Below are 26,496 nucleotides of genomic sequence, written 5' to 3'. Positions count from 1 at the left end.
AAAGTAACAGACATGTTCATGTATGGGAGGGATCCTGCAGTGCATTTCACAGCTGAGGAAGCAGAGCCCTGTGTCCTCAGGCCATCACACTTCAGGTGGAATTACATGCTGAGCTAAGGCATTAGAGATGAACTCTTTACAAGTGCTGTTAGCTGTCTTCCCTGCTTCCTGCTTTAATAACATGTGTAATTGGAAAATATTTAGTATTATATGATGGATTCTCAATGGATAATTTCTATTAAAAGTAGTGTAATAGAGAAAGCTCAATGCCACCCCTTTTGTAGTTGTGGGGTTTTTTTTATGCACCTGGATTTTACTTCAGCAAATTAAGTATGAGAGTTGTAATATTAGCAGTAAAAGTATCAGTCTAGCTGGCAGCTCATGACAAATGGGCCAGTTCAGCAATCTCACTATAAAATTTGTCAGCTGTCTGGGTTAGTTTGTCCCCCTTCTCCTGTATTCAACCAATGAGTGCCAAATTTTGAGCTTCCCTAAGAGGCTGCTGTATTTACACCTGCAGACAGTCTGTATGATAACAGCTCAGTGCCCACCCAACTGGGCATGCCCCCAGGCCCATGGGCACAGTGCAGGTGGGTGTCTGTGTGTCCTGCAGTGCCCCTTGGCTGCCTGGTGTCCCTGCAGTGGGAGAGAGCAGAGCAGGGCCTGTGACACCTGCAATAACAACATCCTGCTGAAGGTTGGGCCCTAATTGTAGATGCAGCTGGACAGAGCCCATGCAGCCAAAATTTGCCTTAAGAAAAACACAGTGGTGGTTTCCCCTGGCATGTAACTTGTTTGTTTTACTGTCACAATGGACTTGTTTGACACCTAACAAGTGGAATGTGTTTTAGTGCAGTTCCTTGTTATCCTCTGGAGGAGGAAAGAGCCAGACTGATTTTTAGTTGCCCTGCCTGAGACTTTTGCATCTTGCAGTCATGCTTGCAACAGCACAGACCTTAAAGCCTGAGATCTGAGTCACCAGACCACAGATGTTTTTGCAATGAAACCGTGCACCTCCTACCAAGTCACTGTGGTGCAAGTAATGATAGATAGTGTTTTCATTTTGCTGCACAAAAGGGTCAAAATGGCACGGGGAGTCCATGACAGAGCAGCAGAAAATGTTGGTTCTGAAAGGAAATTTATATCATAGCTCCAGGGGGAAGTTTGGGCGCTGTGAACAGATTGCCTTTGTCATTGTGTGCAAATGTGTTGTTTGTAAGGTGATGCTGGATGTCAGGCAGTCAGTGCATGTGTGTGATAGATCTTGGTACCTAAACAAATGTTAAACCAAATTTGGTAAATGCTTATTGAAGTGTGTTTAGGTGTATCTTCTGGAAGCATTCCTCTTAGCATGAAGGCCAGGCAAATTGTCTAAACATTCTTCCTATCTGCAGCCCAGAAGTGTCCCTCTCTACTAGGGAGATCATCTTTTCAGCCTCTTGCATCTTACAGAAAAGACCTTTTATAGCATGCTCCTGTTTTGTAGCAGCATTTCTGTGTGGGCTGTTCCTTTCCCCTTTTCCTGAGCCACTGTAGAAATGTTTGATTCACTGGCAGTGTTCTGTCACTTGTGCAGGGCTCACTGCTGTGTGTAAGGGAACCTGTTGTGTGGGGTGGCACATCCTGTTTGGATCACTGCATGAATTCTCAGTGGACATGTGTGTGTTAGTAACTGGGGTAATTACAGCTCTGCTGGCTCCTTCGGACACTCTCCCTTCCCCCTGGCCCTCCCTTTCTTCTTGCAGAGATGGCCTCTCTACATAATTCCATTAAAGTGATTGTGCTCCGAGGGGTGGACTCAGGGGCAGTGCTCTCATCTTTCAAAGCAGGACCAATGAGCTATGTGCTTTCCACTGGGCAGCAACAAAAGAAAAGGTCTCTTAGAAGAAAAGAAGAGCACAAAAGATCAAAATTAGGTGTTTGTCCAGGCCTCTGGTATTGCTTTCAAGTTAGCTTTTGAGGGCTCACTTTGAAAAGGGTGAGCCAGGCTAGTTAACATAAGGGTGTCTGCTGGTTTAGAGAGCATTGTTGGAATAATATTGGAAGAGAGCTTTTTGCTTGTGCAGTGGAATAGCTCTCTGAAATGCAGGAGAAACACAGGGACTGATGGCAGCCCTTACAGGCATGGTGGGAATGTCCTACACCCGTGAGGAAATCGAGAAAACTTAAAATCCTTGAGCTTTGCTTCACTTACTTTAAACAGATTAGAGAGCTTTAGATAGTTGTTATTTCTGCGGGCCCAAAGGCTGCAATGCTGTGTGCTGGGAGCTCATCCTGCCCTCCCCCAGCAGCTGCTGTGTGAGCCTGCTGGTGGGCAGTAGGAGAGGGGATGTTTTTACTGCAAGGGGGTGTGAGGTGTTGTTTGTCCTGGGGCCCTCGGAGGGGATAGCACAAAGCTACAAAAGGGATACAGACCCCTTTCAGATTTAGACAAATAAGCCAGAGCCATCCAAAGCCCTGGAAAGACAGACTGTTTAGCTGGATCAACTCTCATGTGTCATATGTTCCAGTTTCTACCAAAATAAACTTTTACAATGTTGTACAAAGAACAAATTGCTTCGTTTCTGCTTCAGTTATTTGGTTTGCAAAGGAAAACATGAGTACCACAGGCAGTCTTTGTTCTATCTAAATGTTTAAAGTTACCTTTAAATTGAAAAAGAAGTCATGACATATAAAATATTGGTAATTTGTAACTATCAAATTACCTATTTGATAGTTACAAATTACCAATATTTTATATGTCATTTACCTATAGTACCTATACTATTACAAATTATCAAATTTGTAACTATCAAACTATTTTAATGTGATATTAAAGGTGGTTATTTAAAATTTGATCAATTCAGTAGTGCAACCAGTTGCAATTCCAACTCATTTAAAACAAAAGAAATTAAATATTATTATTTGAAGCCAGTAATAATGCTTAGAAATTGAATATCCAGAGCTTCAGCAAGTCTTAAAAAACTGTAGTAGGGCGTGGTTTCTTAACTGTGTTTAATTGTTTAATGATATGCACAAATAAGGTAAAAGGGCATTTTTTTAGCAAAGTGCAATAAAATCCAGCACTGAAAATCAGAGAGGGAATACCTGCTTTAGAGAAGAACAGACCTGAGTCTGTCTCATCCTCCTGCCTCCCAGCTCTGGGTTTGTGTTTGGCTTGACGAGCTTCTCCCTGTCCTTTTCCTCTGCTACGTTTGAAATGTATTTGCTTATTTTCCTAATAAGTTTCTGCTGTATTTACATTACTTTGCTTCAAAAGTACATTTTTAAGGATAGTATTTCTCAGTGCTCTTCCTTTCCCACCCTTCCCCCTTAATAATTCCCCTGGACCTCTGTTGCTTGGAGCAGACTTTGGCTAGCCCCAGATTCGGTGTCAGAGGCCGTGACCCCGTGTCAGAGCAGCCCATGCTGCTGGCCTCTTCTCTGAATAATTATCTGGACTTTATTGTCTTGGAGGGATGGGCTTGGGGGCAGCACAGTCACCCTGGCAAACCAGACCAACGAGCTCTCCAGCCAGACCACTGCCCAACAAAGGACCTGTAGGTTACACAAAAAAATCCAGCAGCACAAAAGATTAAATTAAAAATGGACATTTGGACACAGAAGTTTTTTCCTTAGAACAACTATTTTTTCAGTCCACTATGGGTTTGATGCTTTTAACTGAAAGGAAAAAGTATTATTTTAAATTTTGTATCAAGCTAGAATAAAGTTGGAATATTTTCTCATCTCCTTCCTCACTATTAGAATTGTCACACTGGCTGTAGCTTAAGAAGTTGTTTCTAGGTTTTTAGTCACTGAAACCAAACCTTTTTTTTCCCCTCTAGAAATTTAGTGCTGTACCAATTATTTTATAAATAAGAGCCCTCAGTAATTTAATTTCTATCAATATTTTCCTTTGAAATTGTTGGGAACAGGGATGTCCAAAACAGGCATGAAAGTGTGTTTCAACAGTACATGATAGTAAAATGTCCATTTTCTTTCATCTTCCCTATCTTTTCCTCCCTGCAAAGAGGACTTAAAATGTCTGAAATCCAGATTGTGGGGTGCTGTCTCTTCTTATCAGGACTGAATGAAAGGCTGCTGGAGGTGGACTCACTGTTCTGGAGGGGTGGAAAAAAAAAAAAGTTCTTTCATGGTCTGACCTCGGATTCTTTCTTAATTTTATCTAGCCCTGACCTGTTGGCTCTGCTCTGGCTCCTTTCAAGGCCTTCAGAGCTTCACAAACACGCAGCAGCTGAAAGAAACAATGACAGGGCTTTTAGGGGCTGCAATATTACACTCTCTTGTAACCTTGGCTAAATAGCCTGCAAACAGATGCTTTCTCTGAAGCATTTGTCAAAAAGCCAAAATTTTGGCTGTGTTGATATCAGCAAAGACTTTTTAACACTCTTGGTTTAGGACTCCTGATTTTGTATTCAATCTAAGCTTCAGCTGAATGAGCAGTTACCCAGAGTGTGCCTGATGTGTACAATACATAAAAACCTGCTGTCACAGGTTTTATACTTATCTTTAATGCTGTAAATTTACCTAGGACAGAAGAATCGTATAAAAACAAATTATCAAAATCTGAATGGGATAAACTGATTTGAAGATAGTGTTAATGTGCAATCAGGACATTTGTATTTCTCTGTGTTCTTTTGAAAGGGAGGATGGAACTATACATTGATTAGGATTTTTCATTGGCTGTGTTGTTAGTGTCATGCTGCTTTAGTCTTAGAGAGTGTTAATGATGTAATATAATATTGAAAATAGAATTTTTGTTCCTGTGAATGTGGAAGTGACTTTATTTTTCTTAGTAAATTTTTCTAAAACTTTGGTTTAGAAAAACCAAATTGCAAGTTTCTGTGAAATCTTGGTAATTTAAGAATGAGGAAGCTGCATTGTAAAGTGCTTCACCAGCTGCAAAGTGATTAGAAGCACGTTTCTGTTTTTAGTGGTTTAAGTGCAAATACAGGCATTTAATCCTTGGTGCCTCCCGTTTTTCCAGCTGTGTCCATTGGAGGTGCATGAGGACACCACCTGGCTGCCGTGAGCTATAACCCTGCCAGATGGAATGAGCCTTCCCCTCCCCATGCCACCTTTATCACTTGGGAATGGCTTCAAAGCAGAGAACCTCAAATTTCTTCTGCCTACCACTGTGTATAAATTCACTAGACCATTTATACCATCCCAGGCTTTCAAAATAGCCTCTAAATCTTGAATCTGTACTAAAATCTTAAGTGTTGGAAAAGAAAATGGGAGTATCTGAATGTGAATATTTCTGACTGGCAGCTGGTTTGTAGTTGCAAGTTTTCCCCTTCCTGAAAGAGAAAAAGAAGATTTACATGGAAGCAAGGCTGATGGCAGGAGTAAAAATTACTGAGTAATTTCAAGGAGGTGCAATTAAATGTAGTTGTTCCAATGAAGTGCAGAGCAACAGAACTGCTAATAAGTCAAGTCTCAGTTCTTTGGGATGTTTTGCAGTTTCTCTGTTTCTCACATCCAGACAGATAAACAGCTGTGGTTCTCCCTCTATGCTGGGAAATGAAATGAGTTGTCACCAACCAGGTTGAACATCTGAGTGCACTGTAGAATTTTTCTTGAAGAATCTGTATCTGCTGTGACCTTCCTGTCTGCTTTCTGACAAGCTAAATATAATCTCTAAGATTATATATCAGGGATGGAGTAGGACAGGGAAATACACCAATAAATCATTGTCATCTGAATTCGTACTGAAATTCAGCTACTGCAATGTTTTAAGTTTTTCCAAGTTGCAATCCTTGTTTTAAATTATAGTTCAGCTTAATTTGTTTGCTCAAACTTGCAGTATTTACCTTTACTCTAGTTTTACTCTGAGGTGTAGAACCCATTGTCAGGCTCACAAAGTGAAGGCAAGGCTCCCCCCTGTGTCTCTCTGCTGAAACACCCAGCAGGGTGGATCTGCAGGGCTCACTGCAAGTGTCCATGGGAGAGTGAATGACAGGATTTGGGGTTCCAGAGGAATGTCACCAGGGAGCACTGACCCACCTACTACAACTGCCATAGGAAGATGAGGCTGAGCCAACATCAGTTGCAAACCGGTGATTTTTGGGACAGTGTCTGTTTTGATATTTGAAGTTAATCAAAATAAGGCATAAACAGTAGACATAAGGTACTTTTTCCTACTCTTATTTTATAGGAATATTGTTACCAGAAGCAAAATTTGTGCCTCTGATGGAAGTGTTATTCACGTGTTCTTAATGCTGATAGGTTTTGGTTACACAAAAAAGGTGTGTGCAGCAGATCCCTTGAACTGTGGAAAGCTACTCCAACTTATCACATCCACTCTGTGATGTCTTTTAAGTCAATCTCTGTGTGTTCCAGAGGCACTCTTGTAATAAAATTTATGAATTAGCTTTAGTGTGTTAGCATCAGCATCACTGCCAACCCCCTGAGTTGTACAGTGTAGATTTGTTGTCCTTTCCACCAGCTGATTTAAGTAATAACAATAAAAATGCCTATTAAAGACCTCTAGGTGCTGTGACAAATTTAATACAATCTAATACCAGCAGCACAACACCCCCCAAATGATATTTAACAGAAACAAATTAACTATAAAAAATTCTGCCAGTTGGTAAACAGGCTACAAAATTGTTCCTGTTCACCTTAGGACTGGGAACAAGCCTTCAACCTCCACACAAATGCTGGCAACTGCAAGAGAATTAATTGCAACAATTCATTGTTACCTGTTATTTACAGAAGTTCTGAAAATGCAGAGATGAAATCTTGATGTGTGTTTTTTTTTACTCAAGCTGAATTTATGTTGAGCAGGCTGAGTAAATCCCTGCACCTGCTTTGTTCCTGAAGAGCTGTGATTTTCTGGGGAGGGATGTGTTCCTCCTGGGTCTGCTGTGAGCAGGACTGTTCCCTCCAAGCCTTCTGTGCATGGATCTCAGGCTGTCAGTCCCCAGGTGGCCGTGCTATCCCCAGTCTCTTATCAATGATTTATGTGTAAACTACTCAAGATACCTGTGCTGGTTCAAGATAAAGCTCCTGAAGTTTGTTTTCTCTCTACGGATGTGTCTGGCTTGGAGTGTTTGATCCAGCTGGTGAGCTGTGAGATGAAAGTGTGTCTGCCAGGTGTGGGTTGGGATTGCCACTGAGCAGTAAATCATATCATCAGCCTGAAAAGGAAATGTAAAATTGTTACAAATGTTCTAAACAAAGGCTACTTCAGACAAAAAAATATTTCTCACCACCTCATGAAATAAATAGTGAGCAAAAAAGTGTTGTAACTGAGGCAGGGCTTTGGCAGAGCTTTGGTTACTGTGTTTGGCATGTGGTGAAAAGAACTGCCAATGTGGATCTGCATCTTGGTGGTGCTTTGATCTGGTCCTTCCTTACCTTATGTGTGCTCTGTGAAGCGAGTTTCACATCAGTTTCTATTGCTGCTCAGACTTTTGATTCTTTTCTATTCTCCTTTTTAGGTGACTGTAGCATTTAGGCTTTCCTAGGCCAGTACATAAGTACTCCTCCCTCCTCAGTTGCTATTTCAGTTCTAGAAACCAGCAGATGGGTTTAACCATAGATGCCCTAACGTGTGACAGCTTAAAAATTCTGACATTGCTTTTGGCTTGAAATGGTCCTGCTACCAATTAAACCATGATATCATGAAGTGGATATAACCCTGTTTTTCAGATGGTAGAGACTAGTTTACTTTGAAAATGGTTTTTTATATAAAGATAATTCTGCTTGAAACTTCTTGTGTTATACAGGAGTAAGAAGAATAGCGTTCGGCATTGTGCTTCTTCTACATGTAAAAAGTGTTAAGGATAGTTAAAGTAAGATTTTAAAAACATGTTTTTCTCAAAGACATTTGATTTTTTTTTTGGTGGGAGTTAGATTTTTTTTTGCCTTTCTTCCACATCCCATTATTCTTCCTTTTCTCCTCAATCAAGTGTTAATGAAGAATTCAGTTTAAAAAAATGAGGTGAGGATAAACAGACCTCACAGGCTCCTCATTCTGCTCAGCAGGGCACTAGAGCTCGGCTACCCCTCATTTCACCGTGAAGATGATCAGTTCTGGGCGAGCACTTTCAAAGGGCAGGGAGTTTTTGAAGGTGCTGGGCAGGATGATGGATGCATGGCCGCGCCTGTCATGCTGCGTCCTGCGGAAATGCAGCGGGGGCTGCGGGTGGAGGGGCAGGAGCCCCAGCCAGCCCTGGGCTCTGCCCCAGCCCCTCCTGGGGGGCTCTGCCCCAGCCCCTCCTGGGGGGCTCTGCCCCAGCCCCTCCTGGGGGGCTCTGCCCCAGCCCCTCCTGGGGGGCTCTGCCCCATCTCGGGCTCTGCCGAGCCTGGCTGGCACAGAGCTCTCGTTAACAGCAGCCTCTCTCCTCTGCTCCCAGAGAGGCATTGAAGGTGTCCCTCTGACCTCTGATCTAAACTCTGGCTTTGTTTTTGAATCCTTGGTTGTGTGTGTTCCTACCGCAGGCTGAGAGCCCAGGAAGGCGTTTCTGCTGTGCTGAGATGCATGCTGTAATATTCCTCAGCAAGGCACCCTTGATTTTGGTCTATTCAAATCATTTGGAACTTTGAAAGATTTTTATCATTTATTCTTTTGGTTGGGCCAAGTGTTCTTAAATTCACCTTGCATTTTTACAAATCTTAAAAAATATTACAATTTTTTACATATAACATCTTTATATTTTTCTGAATTTTCAGTGTTAGAATTCCATATTTTCTTTTATCACATGCTTAAGAGTATTCTGTGTGTTTGTATCCATCTCCTTTTTTTCTGATTTGTAAGTTGTTGCCTAGGAACAGCTGATGTCATCTGTTGTAAAAGTGCTATTGTAAAGTGAAAAAAAAAAAACCTCCAAAGCAAATGAGAATTTTACTCTTGTTTAAAAAATCATGTTTTTTTCTTTTTCTACATTTTGTAATTTGTTACATTGCCTTCTAGTGATGTTAAAGTCTAAAAAAAATGGGAATGCCCTCCTCTGGCCTGTTCTACCATTAAGGTCAAACACATCAAAGAAATGCTTCAAATATAATAATCCAAATACAAGAGCCCTTTTGCTTTTGCACCTACCTATATTTGGATTTTGGTAAAATAACCTTTCAAAAAAACCCATAAAATACATAGAGATGTTAACTCTACCTAGTGATATCTCATTTACAGCTGATATGGGTAACTACAGAGCAAAAAGTGCCTATTTCAAAATAAATACCAAAAGATTTTATAAAGGGCACTATTAGGAATTTACTCTGCCCCGTTTCCAGAAGCATCCAATCATTTCCTTCAGATGGTGTTGCTGGTGCAGTGACTGCAGAGGGAGCCAACGATCTGATGGAAACAACAGGCCCATTCCTGCTCAAGGAATGTCAGGACTTGGTGTTCCTGTTTATTTCATGAGAGGCCACATCAAATCTCAGCTAAAAGGAGAAAGGGAAGAGCTTATTTTGAGAAGGGACAGTATCTTAGGGCAAAGAAAGAAGACATGAGCAAGATCAGCACAGTTATATAACATCTGAAACTCCCAAAATCCTAAGTAAAAGCAATAGGTTCATGTCATCAGAAGAGGAGAATATCCCAGTGCCTGCATTAGTCCTGGGGTGAAGTTTAGCTCCTTTGAGTTGGTAGCAAATGCTGCCACCCTGCAAGTCACTGTTGTGTGCAAGGGGTTGGTTGCTAATGCAGTTGCAAGGGAGTAGCTGCAGGAAGCAGAGCAGCCACCCTGGAGCCTGCACTTGGCCTCCTGTGGGTGCCCCACACCACCACCACTTGGAGAGCTCCAGGGCCCTTCCTAACTCATTTCTCTGTAGCAATTTTTCACTTGCATCAAGGCCAGCATGTCATCAACAGAACAGAGAAGCAGCAAACTGAAATGTGGCCAAAGGTGTGGGCAGAGAAATGGAATGGGGAGATCCTTCCAGCTTGGAATGGTGACCCTCGAGGACTGCCAGAGCCAGCTTTCAAGAAGACATATGGAGGCAGAATTTCCTAGTCAAAGCATTATTAACAATCCCTCTTGTTTCACAGTTTATCTCCTTCACAGCCTGGAAATAAAACATTTCCCAGTTCTTTGCTGGGGCTGTCCTGCCCTTGCTTTGACTGCCCTGCTTCCTTGCAGCTTGTGTATGCAGAAACAAATGTTGGTCTCCGTGGACCTCCTGCTGTTTGTTTTAACAAATCTTTATTAAAGGTCTGAAAACAGTATGGTGAATCCTACTGTTAAATCTAGCTCTGCAGCTGTGACAGATAGAAATGTGGTATTTGTCCTACTCCCAGTGATTCTGTTACAAACCTTTGCTTTAGGCTGTTGCAAGTGAGATTGGGAGTTAACTGTTTCTGAGCAAAGAATTGGGGGAATTCGAAGGGCAGGAGAAAAATACAGGCTGCCAGGCATCCAACCTGTCCATCAGTTCACTGCTCGTAGCAAAAAGTTTTGAAACAAACTTTCAGGAGCATCAATTTGTCTCACTATCTGTAGAAGTCCAAATAGATATATTTTTTTTCTTTCTTTTTTTCTTTTTTTTTTTTGCTTGAGCTGAATTATTCCTCTGCTTTTTCTGCAGATCCTAGAAGAAAGTATCATGTAAGGCTGCTGGCATACAACAGTATGGAAGAAGGTTATCAGGCTGACCAAACAGTCAGCACTCCAGGATGTGTCTGTAAGTCTTGTAGATGCATGAAGAATTTATGGAGAGTTGAGGTGTTTCAGTGTCCCAGCAGCTCTGTGTTTCTAACTTTTAAATAAACATTTAATTCTGTGCAAAAGAGAGAACAAGAAAGATCATATCAGTGACAAATACTGCCTTAGTCATCCTGCAACTGAGACACTACTGTGTTCCTGGAGCACAGCTGAAGAAAGAAGACAGCCCAAGCACATTTCCTTCCCTTGCTGAACTATCTGCATCATCTAACATGATGTAGCTGTATCTTATGAGAGATTTATCACTTTTTCTTGTCTCTGCTGATAGTTTTGATTTCATTTTTGAGTAAATGAGTGGGATTTTGAGTAAACAAGTGCAGAAATTATATGGACATGTATTGGGTTAGGAGGGATCTCTAACAGCTTTAACCAGATTCCTGGGTCTGAATCCCAGGTAGTGCTGGGTTAGGGAAGATTTCTATCTAAACTGTGGGCTCAGACCTGTCCCTGTAACCAGCACCTGTGCACAGTGCAGGTATTAACTCCCGCTCCTGCTTTGTTTCACCAGCTGTCCGTGACCGCATGGTGCCGCCGCCGCCGCCTCCTCACCACCTGTATGCCAAAGCCAACACCTCCTCATCCATCTACCTGCACTGGGGCAAGCCTGCCTTCACCTCTGCCCAGCTCATCAACTACACCGTGCGCTGCAACCCCGTAGGGCTGCAGAATGCTTCCCTGGTCCTCTACCTGCAGACGTGAGTGCAGCTGCTGCACTCCTGCATTGCCAGCTCCACATCCTTCCCACTCACTTCCTTCTCTTCCTGCTCTCTTCTCATTTTCTTTTACTAGCAACAGCTTTTATTTCCCTCAGAGGACTCTGTGTTTTGCCCATTGGCTGCTAGGGGTTTTTTAAGATCTATTCATAGTACAGCTTCATTCTCTGCCAGTGATCCTTGGTAGTGTTGGGTTGTTGGGCTAGCTCTTTGACTGTTTAATGTCTCTTTAGCTGTCTAGGTTGAATTTAATTCTAAGGTCGTTTTCAACTATAAAAAAGACCATACCTGTTTTATAGGTACCTTGTCTGGGCACAGATGGGACTTAGTCCAGTGTCTGATTGTAAGACCAAAAATGAGAATTTTTGAGGGGTTGAGGATTTCATTGTGGGAATGCCATGTTCCTGGGTGTGTGGCACCCTGCCAGAGGAAAGCTGAGCAGGATTGCTTGCTCTGCAGAGAAGCAATGTGTGAGGCACCGCATGGCTGGACAGGGAAGGGAGCCTGCCTTGGGTTGCTGTTCAGCCTCTGCCCAGGTGGTGTGGGAGCAGAACACTTCACTCCATGCTCAGGGCTGTGGGGCTGGTGAGGGAATCCATGTGTGTAGCTCCCTCAGAACTTCAGTTTACTCAAGCCTCTAAATAAGAAAAATGCTGTCTTGAAGGATAAATAGTTTCCATCCTTATATTCATGGTTTTCTCTTCCAAGAACACATCTGCTGCTGTATAACTCCTGGCTTAATGATTAGACACAGTATAATCACCATGTAAAGTTCTTAGTGTGCCATGTGGAGCATAGCTATGAGTGCTGCTTTTTGTGATTGGATGAGGCTATTGCAATTGCTGGGTACTGCCTCTGCAGTACAGAAGATGAAAATACTAAATGAGATTTAATAAAGCAATATCTGTAGAGTAAGACCATTTTAAATTGAGATTTAATCTTGATGGAGTATTATCATCCAGAATTAACCCTGGCAAATATGAAAGATTTCCCTCTGCCCCAGAATCAAAGCAAAGTGAAATGTCCACAACTGACTTTGTGATCAAATTGTAAACTGCAGTATTATAATTAATAGAATCAATTCTGCAATCGATATATTACTAAATATTGCTACCAGATCAGTAAGGAGCATTTATACTCATCCCCTAAACATGAGCTGTGGAGGCCATAAGTGGAAAGGATGTTGCCTCTGTGTGTGAACTGGGAAGCAGATCCACGTGCCTCTCAGCTGTGACTGGATGCAGTTTGTAACTCCAGCTTGAAGCACAGTGTCCTGTGGGCAAGTGGGGAAAGAGCTGAGTTTGGGGATACCTGCTGGTGATTCAGCCAATAATACTCTCTGTGCATCAGCTGTTCAGACAACACTTATAAAAGGCTGAGCTCACATCAATTGACAGAGATACAACATCCTCCTGAGAGCTCCAGGGCTGGTGCAGTTGCAGGTCCAGGAAGGCAGCACAGATGTGCCACCTGTCTGGACTGGGACTGGTTTGTCGTGTGTGGAACTGACATGGGAATCTACTCATGTGACTGAGACATCTGATTTGGGAATCTTCAAGTCAACTGCTGCTGTTTAATACATTTTATTCCTTCATCTGTCCAGGTCAGAGACTCACATGTTAGTTCAAGGTCTTGAGCCCAAAACCATGTATGAATTTGCAGTTCGACTGCACGTGGACCAGCTCTCCAGTCCTTGGAGTCCTGTAGTCTACCACACTACCCTCCCTGAAGGTAAGGAACCAGGAGAGGGACCCTGTGGTTCTAAGAACGTTTGGTAAACAAAACAGCCTGAAAAAGTGCTTATTAATTTTAGGCTGTGTGTAGGAGAGGGAAATCCTTTCCTCTGAGACACAGATAGAGCTCTTCTTGGTGAGAGATAGAAAAATGCTAGCAGGTAAACCCTCGCTTTGGAACTGTGAAATTATTTTTCAAAATCTACCCTAAACCAGCATTGATTTTTGTATAAAGTGTGATGCTTTCACTACCAGCAGCAACTGACTAGAAATAACTTGAATAAAAACCTTAAAATATGTATATATTGAAGAGGTGTGGCTGATTTATAGGGATTTATGAAAACATGTTTTAAACCCCAGAATTTTGGAAACTGTAAGAATATTAAACATCTACTGCCTTAGCTGCTGCTTTGATTTACTGTCAGCTTGGTAGGCGAAAATCCACACCTGCAGTTCCACACCAAAGCAGTGTTTGGGAGGTACTTGTTCACAGGATAATGAAGTGGGAGGTTGTCAGTAACTGTTTCTTTCTGGTGATGAGGGAAAAATACAAAACTTGCTTTTACAGAAGCTATTGTCTGGCTCAGAGGTAACAGGAGAGTGTCTCTGAGGAGCAGTATGTGCTTGTTTCACTGTGGTGTCTGGGATGTAGCAGTAGCCATTAGGACTGCACATCAGTTCCTTTCTGAGCAATTTAATTGCATGTAAATTGGGTTAGCCTAATAGCATTGTGTTACTGTTCTCACAGCACCATCTGGCCCTCCAGTAGGAGTGAAGGTGACTTTGATAGAGGATAATACTGCTTTGGTTTCCTGGAAGCCACCTGATGGTCCTGAAGCAGTTGTCACTCGGTACACTATCCTCTATGCATCCAGGAAGGCTTGGATTGCTGGGGAATGGCAAGTGTTGCACAGAGAAGGTAAACTCAAATCATCAACCTATGAACTGCATAAACACTGATGCTACTTATAAGGTGCTTTGTTACTTTCAGCAACCTTGGACAACACAACTGCTGTGAATTATGAAATAAATTCATGTAAATGTTCACATGAAAGTTCCAAATAGTTTAGAATTATTGCCATGGGAAGATGTACTAAAAAACAAGTTCATATTCAGAAGGCGAGGGGAGAGGGGGCTCTCTGTGTTGCTTTGGAGCTCAGTGTGTGCATGTAAACCAAAATGTCTTGTAAATCCAATTACATCCATCTAAGTTTCGTTGTAACCATGATTGTGATGGTTTCATTTTGTAAATGCACTCCTTCAAATCTGAAGTCTCTGAGATGTTTAAATGTGTGTGGGTTTATAGTTTCTGTCGATCACTGCCAATCCAGTTAGCTCAGTTTGCTTAATGAACTTTCTCCTACTCCCAGTAAATCACTCTGCAAATTCAATTTAACTCTCTGGCTCTATTTTACTGCTGAGCCCCAGCTAATCTCACAGTACCCTGGGTATGCTGATGTGAACTGCAGTCACATCTCTGTGATTAAATGTAGACATAGTATAAATTTCTGTAGGTACTTTTCCGAATAATACTGGGATTTGAAGAGCTGAATCAAGAACAGATTTCTACTGTAGCTAGAAAAAAAGTGAAAGGCATTTATTATTCTGTCGATAGTCAAAATAGACAGAGGTAGTTCAGAATAGATAATGTTCTAATAATGTCTTAAACCTGAGAGGAAAGCTCGGTGTAACACAGTAAAGTCATGTGCTTGGGTAGCCTATTTTAGAGCATGGCCCTGGAAGAGTTACTGTTTTGTTTTCTGTTTTGTTACCTGGCTGAAAACTTAGCTGTCAGCAGACTGAGGCTGTAAATCCTCTGTGGAGATAATTCTAAAAACTTAATGAGTATGGTCTCACAGAGGATAATTCATGTCACCATCATGGAGAGTGAGCTGTTCTAGTTCAGAGCTGTTGTTCTTCATGCTGCTCCTGAAGAGAGGGCAAAGGACCAACAGCCCCTCTGAAAGGTGGCAGTGCCACTTTGTCTGCTGCAGCACAGTGGTGTTTGTCAGGCTGGCCTCAAAGAGAATGGGCAGCTGTGAAGAGTAGCAGGAAAAGGACTATTAAACTAAATTTGTGAAAAATGACTACTCTGAAATATCAATCAAGTCTAACTACAAGTGAAGATTGAGCCCATGGGTTTTCACTTTTTGTTCAGTGAAACAGTAATTTTAATAACGTTGTCCAGCTAAATTCTTGGAAGAAACAGTGATATTGTTATATTAAAGGACAAATTTACTGTTATTTTTACTCAGTAAAAACCCCAGCAGATTTAAATTCACAGAGAGCTTATAGTTGAAGACTAAATCTTGTCATTCTGTTGATGATACACTGTATTTGCTGCATGCAGCAAAGTGGCTGAATTGCTTTCAGATGCATTGTTCAGCTCAGTCATGCCTGTGAAAGTGAACAGCATCTCTGATAGTATTTCACCAGAGATTTCAGATGGCAGCATGGCAATAACAGTAAACATTTTCATGTGTTCCCATACTGAAAGTGTTGGAGGGAATGAGCAAATGGAGAGCTATAAATCTCAGTGTATTACTGTGTCCATCAATGTTAGAGCCACAAATTTTGCATTTTGACAGATATATTGGGGTTTGAGGCATGGTGTGGAATTCAGGCATCTTGTCACACTAGGACAATCTGTTATGCTCTTAGTTAAAGTATAGATGAAAAGTCTGTGAAAGGAAATTAGTATGTAGAGATAAAATTGGGCACATACCCTGATCAGTCCTGTGACAGTCCTTTCATAGGTAATTGGAGGTAGAAGCAGGGTTTGGGTTTCTTAATGCATTTATTCTGATTAGATCAGTTAACCCTATGCAATAAATAGCATTGTTTTGTCTTGATGCTAAACTTGTTCTGCAGAAGATTTGTGAAGTCTTGACTCCATTCCATTCTCATACCTCCAGAAATCCCCTCAAATAAAAAAACAATTTAAAAAATCACCAAACCAAACATCCCCAAACCAACCCTGCCACTTATAAAAGTCCTAGCATGGGCTTTAGTTTATGCAGGAAATTTTCTCCCAGTCCAGCCCCTAATTTGACTGAGCTTGTGTTAGGCCTGGCAAAACCAGAAAATATAACTGCATTTTGGTGCTGATTGATGGTGTGAGTTATGTTCCAGCCACCTCCCCCTTCTTCCCTAGCTCTCTTCAAGTGGATCAGAAGTTACAGCCCTTGCACACTTGGTGTGCAGTAAATCAGTTCCAAGTGCTCCCTTGCTTTAGCAGTGCAGCAGATTGGAAAGGAGCTGGTGGCAAGGAGCCTGTGATATTGAAATGTGACCTTTCACCCCTGCTGGTGCTAAATATTACAGCTCCTTTGGTTACAGATACCTCACATTTACTTCAAATGCTTTCAGCTAATGGGTTTTTTTTTATGGAAGATCTGAATCAGCTTTTGAAGTAGCTTCCTTTTTGCCAAATGTATAATCTTTTCTGTCAACAAAACAACCTTTTATTTTATAGGCTCCCGTGATACTATAAATTTTGACTTCTGAAACTGGTTAAAAAAGTTATAATTTTGACTTCAGTCTGAGAAAGTAAATGGAATATGTGAAAGCAGAGAGATAGATTTAGTGCTGTAACTGCCACTGTAGGGAAATAAAAGCAGCATATTTCTGTGGTAGCAAGAAACACAAGCATTTTAGGAATGAATTGGAATTCTAAGCAGTAGTTGCAGTCCCTGGGCAGGCAAAGCTCTCACTGACTTTGATAGGAGTTTTGCCTGTCTAAGGACAATGCTAGTGAATCCTATTTATGTTCTTAATCTTTTTTCCTGCCTTCAGGGACTTTAAGAAATGAATCCCTAGCATACGAAAAAGACATTTTCTGTAATATTCTTAGTAGCACAGCTTAGATGCACAGGAATCAAGGAAGCCTACACAGGTCTAAATAGGGTTTAATTTTATTTTAAAGTCATGGTATAAAATACTCTTGCAGAGCTTCCTCTTCATTTAACTAGACCTGAAAATTGATAAACTGAACCTGGATTCTTTAATTATGTCAATTTTTATTCACATTCATGGTACAGTAGGTTGAGGAGAGGCACATGTGCTCTGTATGAGAGAGGTTTGATGTTCTGGTTTCTCTGCCTGAGAGTCTGGTTAATGCTGGGTGCATCTCCTTGCAGATGGGATCACAACATAGGGACTGTCACACTGAAATGCAGCTGTGCTAGATTTAGGGTTGGTGTGCTGTGTGCCACAGCCAATACTTGAGTCTTGGTTTTAAACTATACTGGCACTTCACAGTGTCCTATGTTCAAACAGAATGGGGAGAAGGGAAACCAGGGATGAGAAGTCAAGTCCAGTGTTCATTCTGTAGCTTGTATATGCAGGGTAGAAGGTATCAAAGTGATCACAATCCTCAAGCAAGATTTAGAGGTGCTATTGGGAAAAAAGTGTGGGTCCCAATGTCTAAATCTGAGTCTTTCCCCAAAACTTTGTCAAACTGGAACTGTTTATTGTATCTTTTCCTAGGAGCAATGACCATGGCTTTGCTGGAAAACCTTGTAGCAGGAAACATCTACTTGGTTAAAATAGCAGCCTCCAATGAAGTGGGAGAGGGACCCTTCTCAAATGCAGTGGAATTTGCTGTCCTGCCAAAGGAGACATCAGAGTCTAACCAGAGACCTAAACGCCTGGATTCTGGAGATTCCACAGGTCAGGAGCAGTGTTTTGATTACTCTGTCACAAGTACTGGGGAGAAAAGATCCCTGATTGTTTTAGCTGTGACCACTTTCTGGTAAACCATTCTGTTTTATGTGAGGCACTCCTAACAGTGTAGCAATTTCTTCTTCTAAATGAAACAATTTTGGAATTTTTCTCTCAGTTCAACTCAGAACTGGTCTAATTCTCTTGCTCAGAAATGGAAAGTTTGCCTTTCAAGTGAGAATACGTAACTGGATTAAATTTTACATCAGTAACTTTGCAGCCAGTCTTCTAAGGCACTTCCTTTTTGTCCTTTACCTGTACCAGTAGCACTGGGTCTGTCCTCTTCCTCCCCTCCCAGGACTGCACTGACAAGACACTCCTCTGGTCTACAAGTTTTATTTTCAAAGGTATAAAAATGTATGTCAGAGAAGGCCTGGAAATCTCATTAGAAGGAAGCGTTTGTCTCTGTGGTTGTAACTGTAACCCTGTTAATTTCCTGACAGGGAGCAGGGGTTAACTCTTCTTATTTACTGAGCCTTTCTGTGTTCCTTTTTGATACAGCTTATTCTGACTATTACCATCTAGACCAGAAATCAATGACTGGCATTGTTGTTGGGGTTTGCATAGCCTTGACCTGCATCCTTATCTGCATCCTGATCTTAATTTATCGCAGTAAAGCCAGGTATGTTTTTGTTCTCAAAGATTGAGCTCTTTTTCATTGCTCTCACTCTTGGACATGCCTTCTCCTCCAGGAGTGCTAAGTTCTCTGAAGTACTCTGTCTGTTCACCTGTTTCTACCAATGTTGGAAACAAAGCACTTTGTTTGCTCTTCCTACTCTACCTGAGCCCTCTCTCAGGGGAAGGAGGAAGAGCCCACAGAGTGAGTCAGTGCTGGGGCTTTGACAACTCACTATGAGGCATGTTTGCAGCTGAGCCCCTGTTTTGGGTCAGATGAGCATGCTGCTGTTCATCATCTGCTCCTCCTGCTGAGCCCTCCAGCCTGCCCACACCTGGCTGGCAAGGCTTTAAGCCCCCTGCTGCTGCTGGACAAGAGGAACTCTGACATAAAGGAGTTCCATGATGCAGATTTTAAAGCAGATCCATGATGCAGTTTCTTTGCAGTGGTGCAAGCCGCCATCTATGTCTGTCAGCAGCTGCTAAAGGGTATAAACTGGCCCAGTGACTCTGCCCAAAACTTTGGGATCAGAACAAATAAAAGTAACTTGAAACAATAAATTAAAAAACTCACTGAAAGTGTTTTCCAGTAACAAGGGCTTTTTAGCTTACATGCATGAAAAAATATGGACTGGGAGACAGTCTCTGTGTAGTACGGTAGAAAGGTCTTAATGTCATTAGTAGTTACTTCCTCCAAGTAATATTACTAATCATGACAATTCCTGTCTGCACATTAGCTTGTAGCCTACTGTGTATGATTAACTGGAAGCAGATGTTATTTTTATCACAAGCAATAACATTTAAATTCCATGTGAGTTAGGAGTATCATATAACAAAATGTAAATACCAAGAATACACCAGGATTACTTGATTAATAAGAGCTTTGAAGTTTATCCTTGATTTTTTTTATATTGTATTCCTGTGGGTCAATTTTATTCCTCCTTAACATTGTGTAGGAAAGCATCTGCTCCTAAGGCTGTGCAGCAAAGCACTGACCAGCTTACACATACCAGCATCTCATTAGCCAGTCCTAATGAGGTGGAGAAGGATATTGAAGGAATTGCAGAGAATGAAGAATCCTTATTGCCAATGATAGTGGGAAACAGCTTCATTGATGCTAAGGTACTGTGAGTTTCCCTAACTCCCAGGTCAGAAATCTTTCTTTGGAATTCATTGTTATAATATCAGAGTCCTTATCAAAAGTAAAATATATATCCTGTGAACCTCCAGGAGGCTGTTTTATTAATGGGACAAGCACAAAGTCGGCAATCCAGGCTGAAATTTTCAAGACTTGTCTGCAAGTTCAGCTGGAGATCTGGTTGAGTACACTTGTCTTCAGCTGTACTCTGCAGATTGTGGAGTTTGGCCCTGGCACAGCATCAAAGGATAAAGGCTCCACAGACTCAGGGCTGCTCTGTGGCCTCTGCTGGTCCCAGGAGAAAAGTGAGGGTTCCTGTCAGCTCCTGGCTCAGTCACTGCCTGTGCACAGTCTAGTCAACTATGGCACTAAGCAGGTGTTCAGAAAAGTATTATTTTTCCCTATATTAATTGGTAAGACAATGGTGCAGTTTATAAACTCATACTCAGTCACATTATAAATTAGCCTGGATGGCAGAAAGTACCAGTGGATGTGCAGAACCTTCAGTCCAGCAGTCCAGAGTGACACCACCACAGTGGCCTTCCTTCCACATGCTGTGCTCAGGCTTGTTCTGTTCACACTGCAAACTTGAGTGCAGCTGCTCCCTGAGGAGCTGTGTGAGAGCTGAGACATGGAAATGGACCCAGCAGGGCACAGACACTGCCTAGGAATGGCCTCATTCTGAGTACTAGAGCTGGAGCTGGAGTATTTTGCTGTGTGCCTGCAGTAGTGCAGCTTTGGGTCTTGCCAGATTTAGTGGGTCTGCTCTTGACTTGTCTTGAGCAGAGGTGTACCAGACCATGAAAATGTGACTCACTGCTGAGGCTTCATTTGTCTTCATTTTCAGTATGGAACCCATAGGTAGGAATAGAAAAATATTTTCAAGTCTCTTAGAAATTTACTTTATTAAAATAAATGTCTGCATTTTCTTTTGTTGTAGGGAGGATCTGATCTGATTATTAACAGCTATGGGCCTGTCACAAAGACTAATGGCAAGAAAAGGTGGTTGTTCTTCCAAGATGCTAAGAAGGCAAAGACTGAAGAGGTAATTGCTTTAATGGGAAGAGATGCACAATCTTTACTGTAATATCCTCTTTGCAAAGGAAGAGACATAGTTTTCTGTTCATGGAAAAACATATTTAGTGGTCTTAGTATTAATTGGTTCGTTTCAGTTGTGTAAGGTTGATATGTTCTATCTCACCATACTAAAGTCTGACAGAAATTCCATTTTCTGACAGATGTTGTTGTCAGGACACTGTGACTCTTTACAGTTGTACCTCTACTGTTAAATGATTGCTTACTTGCCTTTTCCTTTGTATCTGTGAGCAGAAGGATTTCTGTGTACTTTGCACTGCATGAACTACTTCTGTAGAGACTGTATAAATATAAACACAAATTAAATATGTATTTACAGACAAAAATAATATTAAAATAGAAAAAATCCTTTCCTACTCTGGCAGCTAAATTTTTTTTTTGGCTGAAGAGAAACAAAGAAGGGAAACTAGATGATATACCCAGTACTGAGAAAATTGGTATATACAGTACTGAGAAAATTGAGAACCTTAATAGAACAGTTTGGCTTCTGAAATTGTTGGTCTGGACATATTTGTTATTTGGCTGAGAAAAAAGAGCAGTTTAAAACTGAAGTGTTAAACCAAATCTAGAACATTACTATGGAAATTCATACCTATGGAGCATATAACAATTCTTCATTGCATTTTAACTTGTATTGTGCTCCTGTGTGTTTAAGAATTAGAAAGTCTTGATATCCATGTTGTAAAATCGTATTGAAAAATATTTCTATAAACAGCTGTTTATTTCTGATGCCTCTGTATGGAAAATTTTCTCTATTGCCTAAGGAGTAATGCTTGAAGAATATGCATGAGGGGATGGGAGGGAGCTCTACCAAGTGTGTTTTTAAAATACTCTTCACATCTCTCCAGTGAAGTATTTTTTTATTAGCCATGCTTATCTAGAAGGATTATTTCATCTACTGTGGAAGGGAAAAGTATGAGCAAGACTTGAGATTGCTTCTCTCAGGGCTTTCCTAGAGGAGTTTAAAAATAATCATTCTGGTGGAAGAGGAGCCAGGAATCGCAGTAAAAAATTGCAGTTCTGGCTCAGCATTTCTGAGGCTGTTTTCTCTGTGCTCTTGTGCAGCCGCAGCGGAGGTTCGTGTGCCTGTACCAGCCGGGCCCCGCCGTGCTGCTCGGCCGGGCCGGTTCCCCCGGTTCGCAGCCCAGCTTCGCGCTGCCCTTCGGCGCCGCGGCCGACACGGAGCATTCGGCCAACAGCGAGGGCAGCCACGAGACCGGCGACTCCGGCCGCTTTTCGCACGAGTCCAACGACGAGATTCACCTCTCCTCCGTGCCCGGTGCCACCCCTCCGGGCAGCAGCCCTCTGGCCAGCCGGGGCTCGGCCGCGGGGAGCCCTCGGGGCTGCCGGGAGGCGCCCGGGCTGCCGCCGGCCGCTGCCCCCCGGGCGCTGCAGAGCCTCCCCGCCGCGCCCAACTGAGCCCCGCGTTCGCAGCGTGTGTCTGTTCGAAGGACAATGAACAGGGAGCCAAAGTTGCATTGTGGAAAGCCTGGCTGACCTAGCAGGTGATCCATAGCTATGTTGAATGTTGGGGTTGTTTTTTTTTTTTTTTTTCCTACGTTTTGGTTTGGTTTTTTTTAAAGCTCGCTCATTTTGAATGTTCGGTGGTCAAAAAATGTGAAAGGAGTGAAGATTTCTGCCGAAGGTTAAAAATTTGTCACTGGAGCAAAGGGAAGGCTGTTGGCCCTTTTGCTGACTATCTACCTCAGTTTGCCGAGAGGTGAACTCTGAATGACGACTGCTTTACCTCATTTGTGTTCTAGTTGGTCTCAGCTATGGAACTGATGATACTTCCTAGTAGTGTTTTTTTATTTTGGGGGTTTTTGTTTTCATTTCCCCGCCCCAAGTGGTGTGGAGAGAGAGAGAGTGTGTGTGTATGTGTGTGTGTATGTACTCAGTGATCAGGGAGTTGTATAGGTTGGTGGACAAGATTGTTTAGCTGAAGCTCTGTCTTTAAAAAGAAGGAAACCTCAGAGTATAAAATGTTATGATTTCATGTGGCTGACACAGAGTATGTTAAAAACTGGGAGAACTGGGACTTCCACATATACAGCCACATGAAATCTTGTGTACCTCTTGATTTCTTAGACCCTCATTAAGCCTAGGACAGTGCCTTTCCTCAGAACCCTGTGCCAGCAGCTGCTGGCAGCATATATGCTGTACCCCTGGGGCTCTGGGACATGCTGGACTCCCCACAGTGTGACAGATATTGCCCCTGTATTCACAGTTAAGGCTAAAAATCATAGTAAAATGAAGAAGTACTCAGCATTTTCAAACGGCTTGGCTTTGCCTGAGAGTTATGGAATAGGTAACAACACTGAGTACTCCAGTATCACAGTACTTCTTAGCAGTGGTGCCTTGCATTATATATTATGAAATTACTGATTTGCCTTATTCCTTTTTAGCATTCATAAAGTTCCTTTGGAGTACAGAAAGATGCCTTAAATGCTTAGATATTTTAAATAAGCTGTAACATGAGTTTGTAGTTAATTTTTACCCATCTTTGAGTGCTGATAAGCAGTGCTAGCATTGTAGTATGTCTCAGAACTGTTGTTAGCATGCAAATCTGCTCCTTGCCTTCACCTAGTGTGCTATTAGCCAGGAATTTTAGCTCAGGGAGTGACTTTACCTACATGCCAATCTAAAACTCTGATTAGGCCACCATGAGAAATAAAAAAGCCAGAGCTTTAGTTGAAGAGTCTGTTGAAAGAGGTGAGTACTGCTACTGCCTCGAACCCATGCAATTCCTGTTTTATACTACCTCCTTTAAAAATTATTCTAGTGGTTTTTTGGATTTTGTTGTTGTTGTTTTTTCCTGTACTCAGGGAACAGTCTGTTACTTTTAAGCTGCCTCACGGAAACGTGGAGCAAACTGACAGGGTATCATTTTGTGTTTTAATAGGAGAGAGCGAGAGACAGTGAGGAGGCTGGAATCATCCAATGTTGTAAACTTACCTGTATCTATATCCAGTCCTCTTCTCACTCCTCCTCTTTCCCTGTTCTACTTTAAAAAAAAGTAAGAAAGAAAGGAAAAGAAAAAAAAAATTAGGCATATGTTTTTACTTTAAAAAATTGTTTAAAATATAATGTTGTGAGAAATCAACCATAGGAACTCCTGGCTCTATTTAAGTCTGTCAGAACTCCCACTGATGTTATTGGGGCTGAGATGTCACCTCCAGGTGTGCCAGGCTGATGTCACCTCCTGTGTTACTCCTCAGTAGCAGTAGGTGGTCAGAAGTTGTGGGTAAGCCCTACTCTCATGGTTGGATTGTGCTGAGGAATTGGGCTCTGGTTCCTGGAGTTCTTTCCCCTGGAGCTGTTGCCAGTCCTGAAGCACACAGTACACACTCACCAGTGGCCATTCAAATGCTTGAAGAATGATCTTGTACCAAAGACTTTTCTGTGGAGGAGAAGGAAGCCACATATTATCCAAAAGGAATTGAACTAGTTAAAAAGCTATAGGTTTGAAGAGCTGAATACATTTTATTGAATAAGTAGTTACTAACAAAACCCAATAGGACTTCTTGATTGTAGTAGCCAATTGCATAGGTGAGTTGTATTCAACAGTTTTAACTACCTTGTTGTTACAAGAGCCTTTAAAAAAAGTTAAATGCCAGCAGATATCTCCAAAGAATCCCAAGTGTAATTTTTTTCTCCAGCTTGTAGTTGATGAACAGTACAGTATTAAGAAAAGTATTTTTAAACAGTTTTTTTACTACTTGCTGAAGAAAAAGAAAACTTTTCACCAAAGATTTATTTTCAGTCTTGTCAGGCAGAACGTGTAGTGTACAGCAGAGTACTGTTTTTAGTTAGGTAGAGTGTGAATTAATCAAAACTAGAGTAAGAATGTGTAACTGTAGCATGAAGTTTCACACTTCATCTTTCAGAGTAGCCTCTTGTGTTAGTTGCATTCAGAAAGAGCTGATATGCAGATGGTAACTGCTTCTCCAAAGACTTGTTTGCTGTAAGTACTGGCAATGGGGTATAATTTAATGATCCTCCTTACAGGTAAATACTATAAATCCTAAACTCTTCCTTCCAAAGACTCATTCTGTAGTTTAACCGAGGGATAATCTGAGAGAAACAGGCTTCAAATAAAATCTGCCAATCTGATAGAGATGCTTGAAGTTCAGTAGCCAAAGAGTTGAAAATACTCAGTGTATTAGAGAGCAGCATGTCCAGAGCTGGATTCATCACTTAACGTTTTATGAAGGTACTTCTTATCAGCAAATAAAGAAAACCAAAGATATTTAAGGTTACCTCAGCATATAGGAAAGCTTAGTTAGGCATTAATTATTCTGTCTTTTTCTTTATTTTTATGTTAACCAAATATAAAACATTTCTCCAGAACCCAGTCTACATTCACGTGCTTCCCTTTGGCACAGTCATGATTTCTACAGAACAAAAATCCTCTCCTCAGAATTCATGGCCTATTACTAATATATCACAAGATTTTGGGAGAGAAAATTTGTCTTATGATTGAAAACACCAATATGGTAAGCAAAGGAATATCCAGAAAAATTGTAGAAATTGATAATGTCTCTATTGAATTTAATAGCAGAATCAATCCTTCATAATTGTAACAGTGCAAAATTTAAAAGTTTAAATGCTTCACAGCCTTGAAGGCAATGCATGTAGTTATAAATATGATCTTACAGATGATAATTTTTTTCAAAGTCTATACCCATGGCTGTCTAAGGGAATGAGTTTTTTCCCTTTGTTCATTCCATTTGCTTGGAAAGAGTTGGCAGAACACAGTAGGCAGGCTGGTTTCAGGTTTTCCAGGTTTTTCTTCTAGGTTATGTCTGTAGAAACTGGGTCCTGGAGAAAAAAAATATAATTTCTTAATTATGAATTTTGCTAAATATGTTCTGGAAGATGAACATAAATGTGGAATTTAGTGTTACACTATGAGAATTGATTTTGTTTAAGTGTTGTAAGAACTAAGGGGCCATGGCAGGTGCAATGAGTGTATGTGCAACCCTTGAGTTTATAAAAAAAAGAGCAAAAAAGTTACTGTTGATGTGACTTAAAAAGCATCAGAACTGACTTACCATGGTGACAGTGTAAGAGAGGATCTGCCCTTCAGAGCCACAGCAAGGCCTGGAGTCAAAACTAAATGCTCAATCTGCCCACAGCTGCACTTGTGTGCTTCCTTCATGTTTAACAGATACAAAGCACTGCCCTCCTTCAGGGGCTAGCCAGGACTGGGAATGTGTGTGCTGTGCAGGACAGGGCACAGCACTTGGGTACTTTTTAATAGCTCTGCTGTGGTAAGAGAAACCTGACAAATCTACATATCACTTTCAGTAATTTCCTATATGAGCCCTCCATTGTTTGGATAACTGATGAGATTTTTAACAGAAAGTATCAAGAGATTGCTTTGCCTGTTTTTAATGATTCTTATGGTTCATTCCTTCTCTGGGTTTAATCCCAAGCTTTTGGTATGAGCTTCATCTTGTTTGTCTTATTCAAATCAGGGTCCTCATCCTGTTTCTTTGAAAGCCAATGGGAGAATTTGTATTTCAGTTTGCATAGTCTGGACAAACAAAATAAGCTTCTGTTTGTTTTTTAAATTTTCACAGTGCTATTATTTTAAAAGGACAGAAGTCTTAGAACTCTCCATGAATCTGGTATTAGCCTGTAGTAAACACTGAGTATTTCAAGTCAGTTTATCTCTTTTTCATTGCAAATCAAGTCAACTTGAATGACTTCTCATTTGCTGCAGCCTGGGTGTACACAAGCATAGCTACTGCAGGCTCTCAGTAAAATGATACTCTGAGCAAACTCTGAGATTTTGTTCATTT

At 41.4% G+C, this 26,496-nt stretch overlaps 1 protein-coding gene across 1 annotated transcript in view; it reads left to right on the top strand.

Annotated features, from left to right (window-relative positions):
• The window catches only part of PRTG (protogenin), a 75,878-nt gene extending 53,770 nt beyond the window's left edge, over positions 1 to 22,108 (top strand). Inside the window, 9 exon segments of the mRNA XM_030228521.2 lie at positions 10,537 to 10,632; positions 11,182 to 11,368; positions 12,990 to 13,117; positions 13,868 to 14,038; positions 17,608 to 17,790; positions 18,343 to 18,463; positions 19,413 to 19,578; positions 20,535 to 20,639; positions 21,755 to 22,108. Coding sequence (XP_030084381.2) covers positions 10,537 to 10,632; positions 11,182 to 11,368; positions 12,990 to 13,117; positions 13,868 to 14,038; positions 17,608 to 17,790; positions 18,343 to 18,463; positions 19,413 to 19,578; positions 20,535 to 20,639; positions 21,755 to 22,108 — 1,511 coding nt within the window.
• The last annotated feature ends 4,388 nt before the right edge of the window (positions 22,109 to 26,496 follow it).

Source organism: Serinus canaria, chromosome 10 (genome assembly GCF_022539315.1).
Source record: "Serinus canaria isolate serCan28SL12 chromosome 10, serCan2020, whole genome shotgun sequence".
Lineage (NCBI taxonomy): Eukaryota > Metazoa > Chordata > Aves > Passeriformes > Fringillidae > Serinus > Serinus canaria.
The sequence above is the reverse complement of the archived record's forward strand: the minus strand, read 5'-3'. Positions and strand labels throughout refer to the sequence as shown.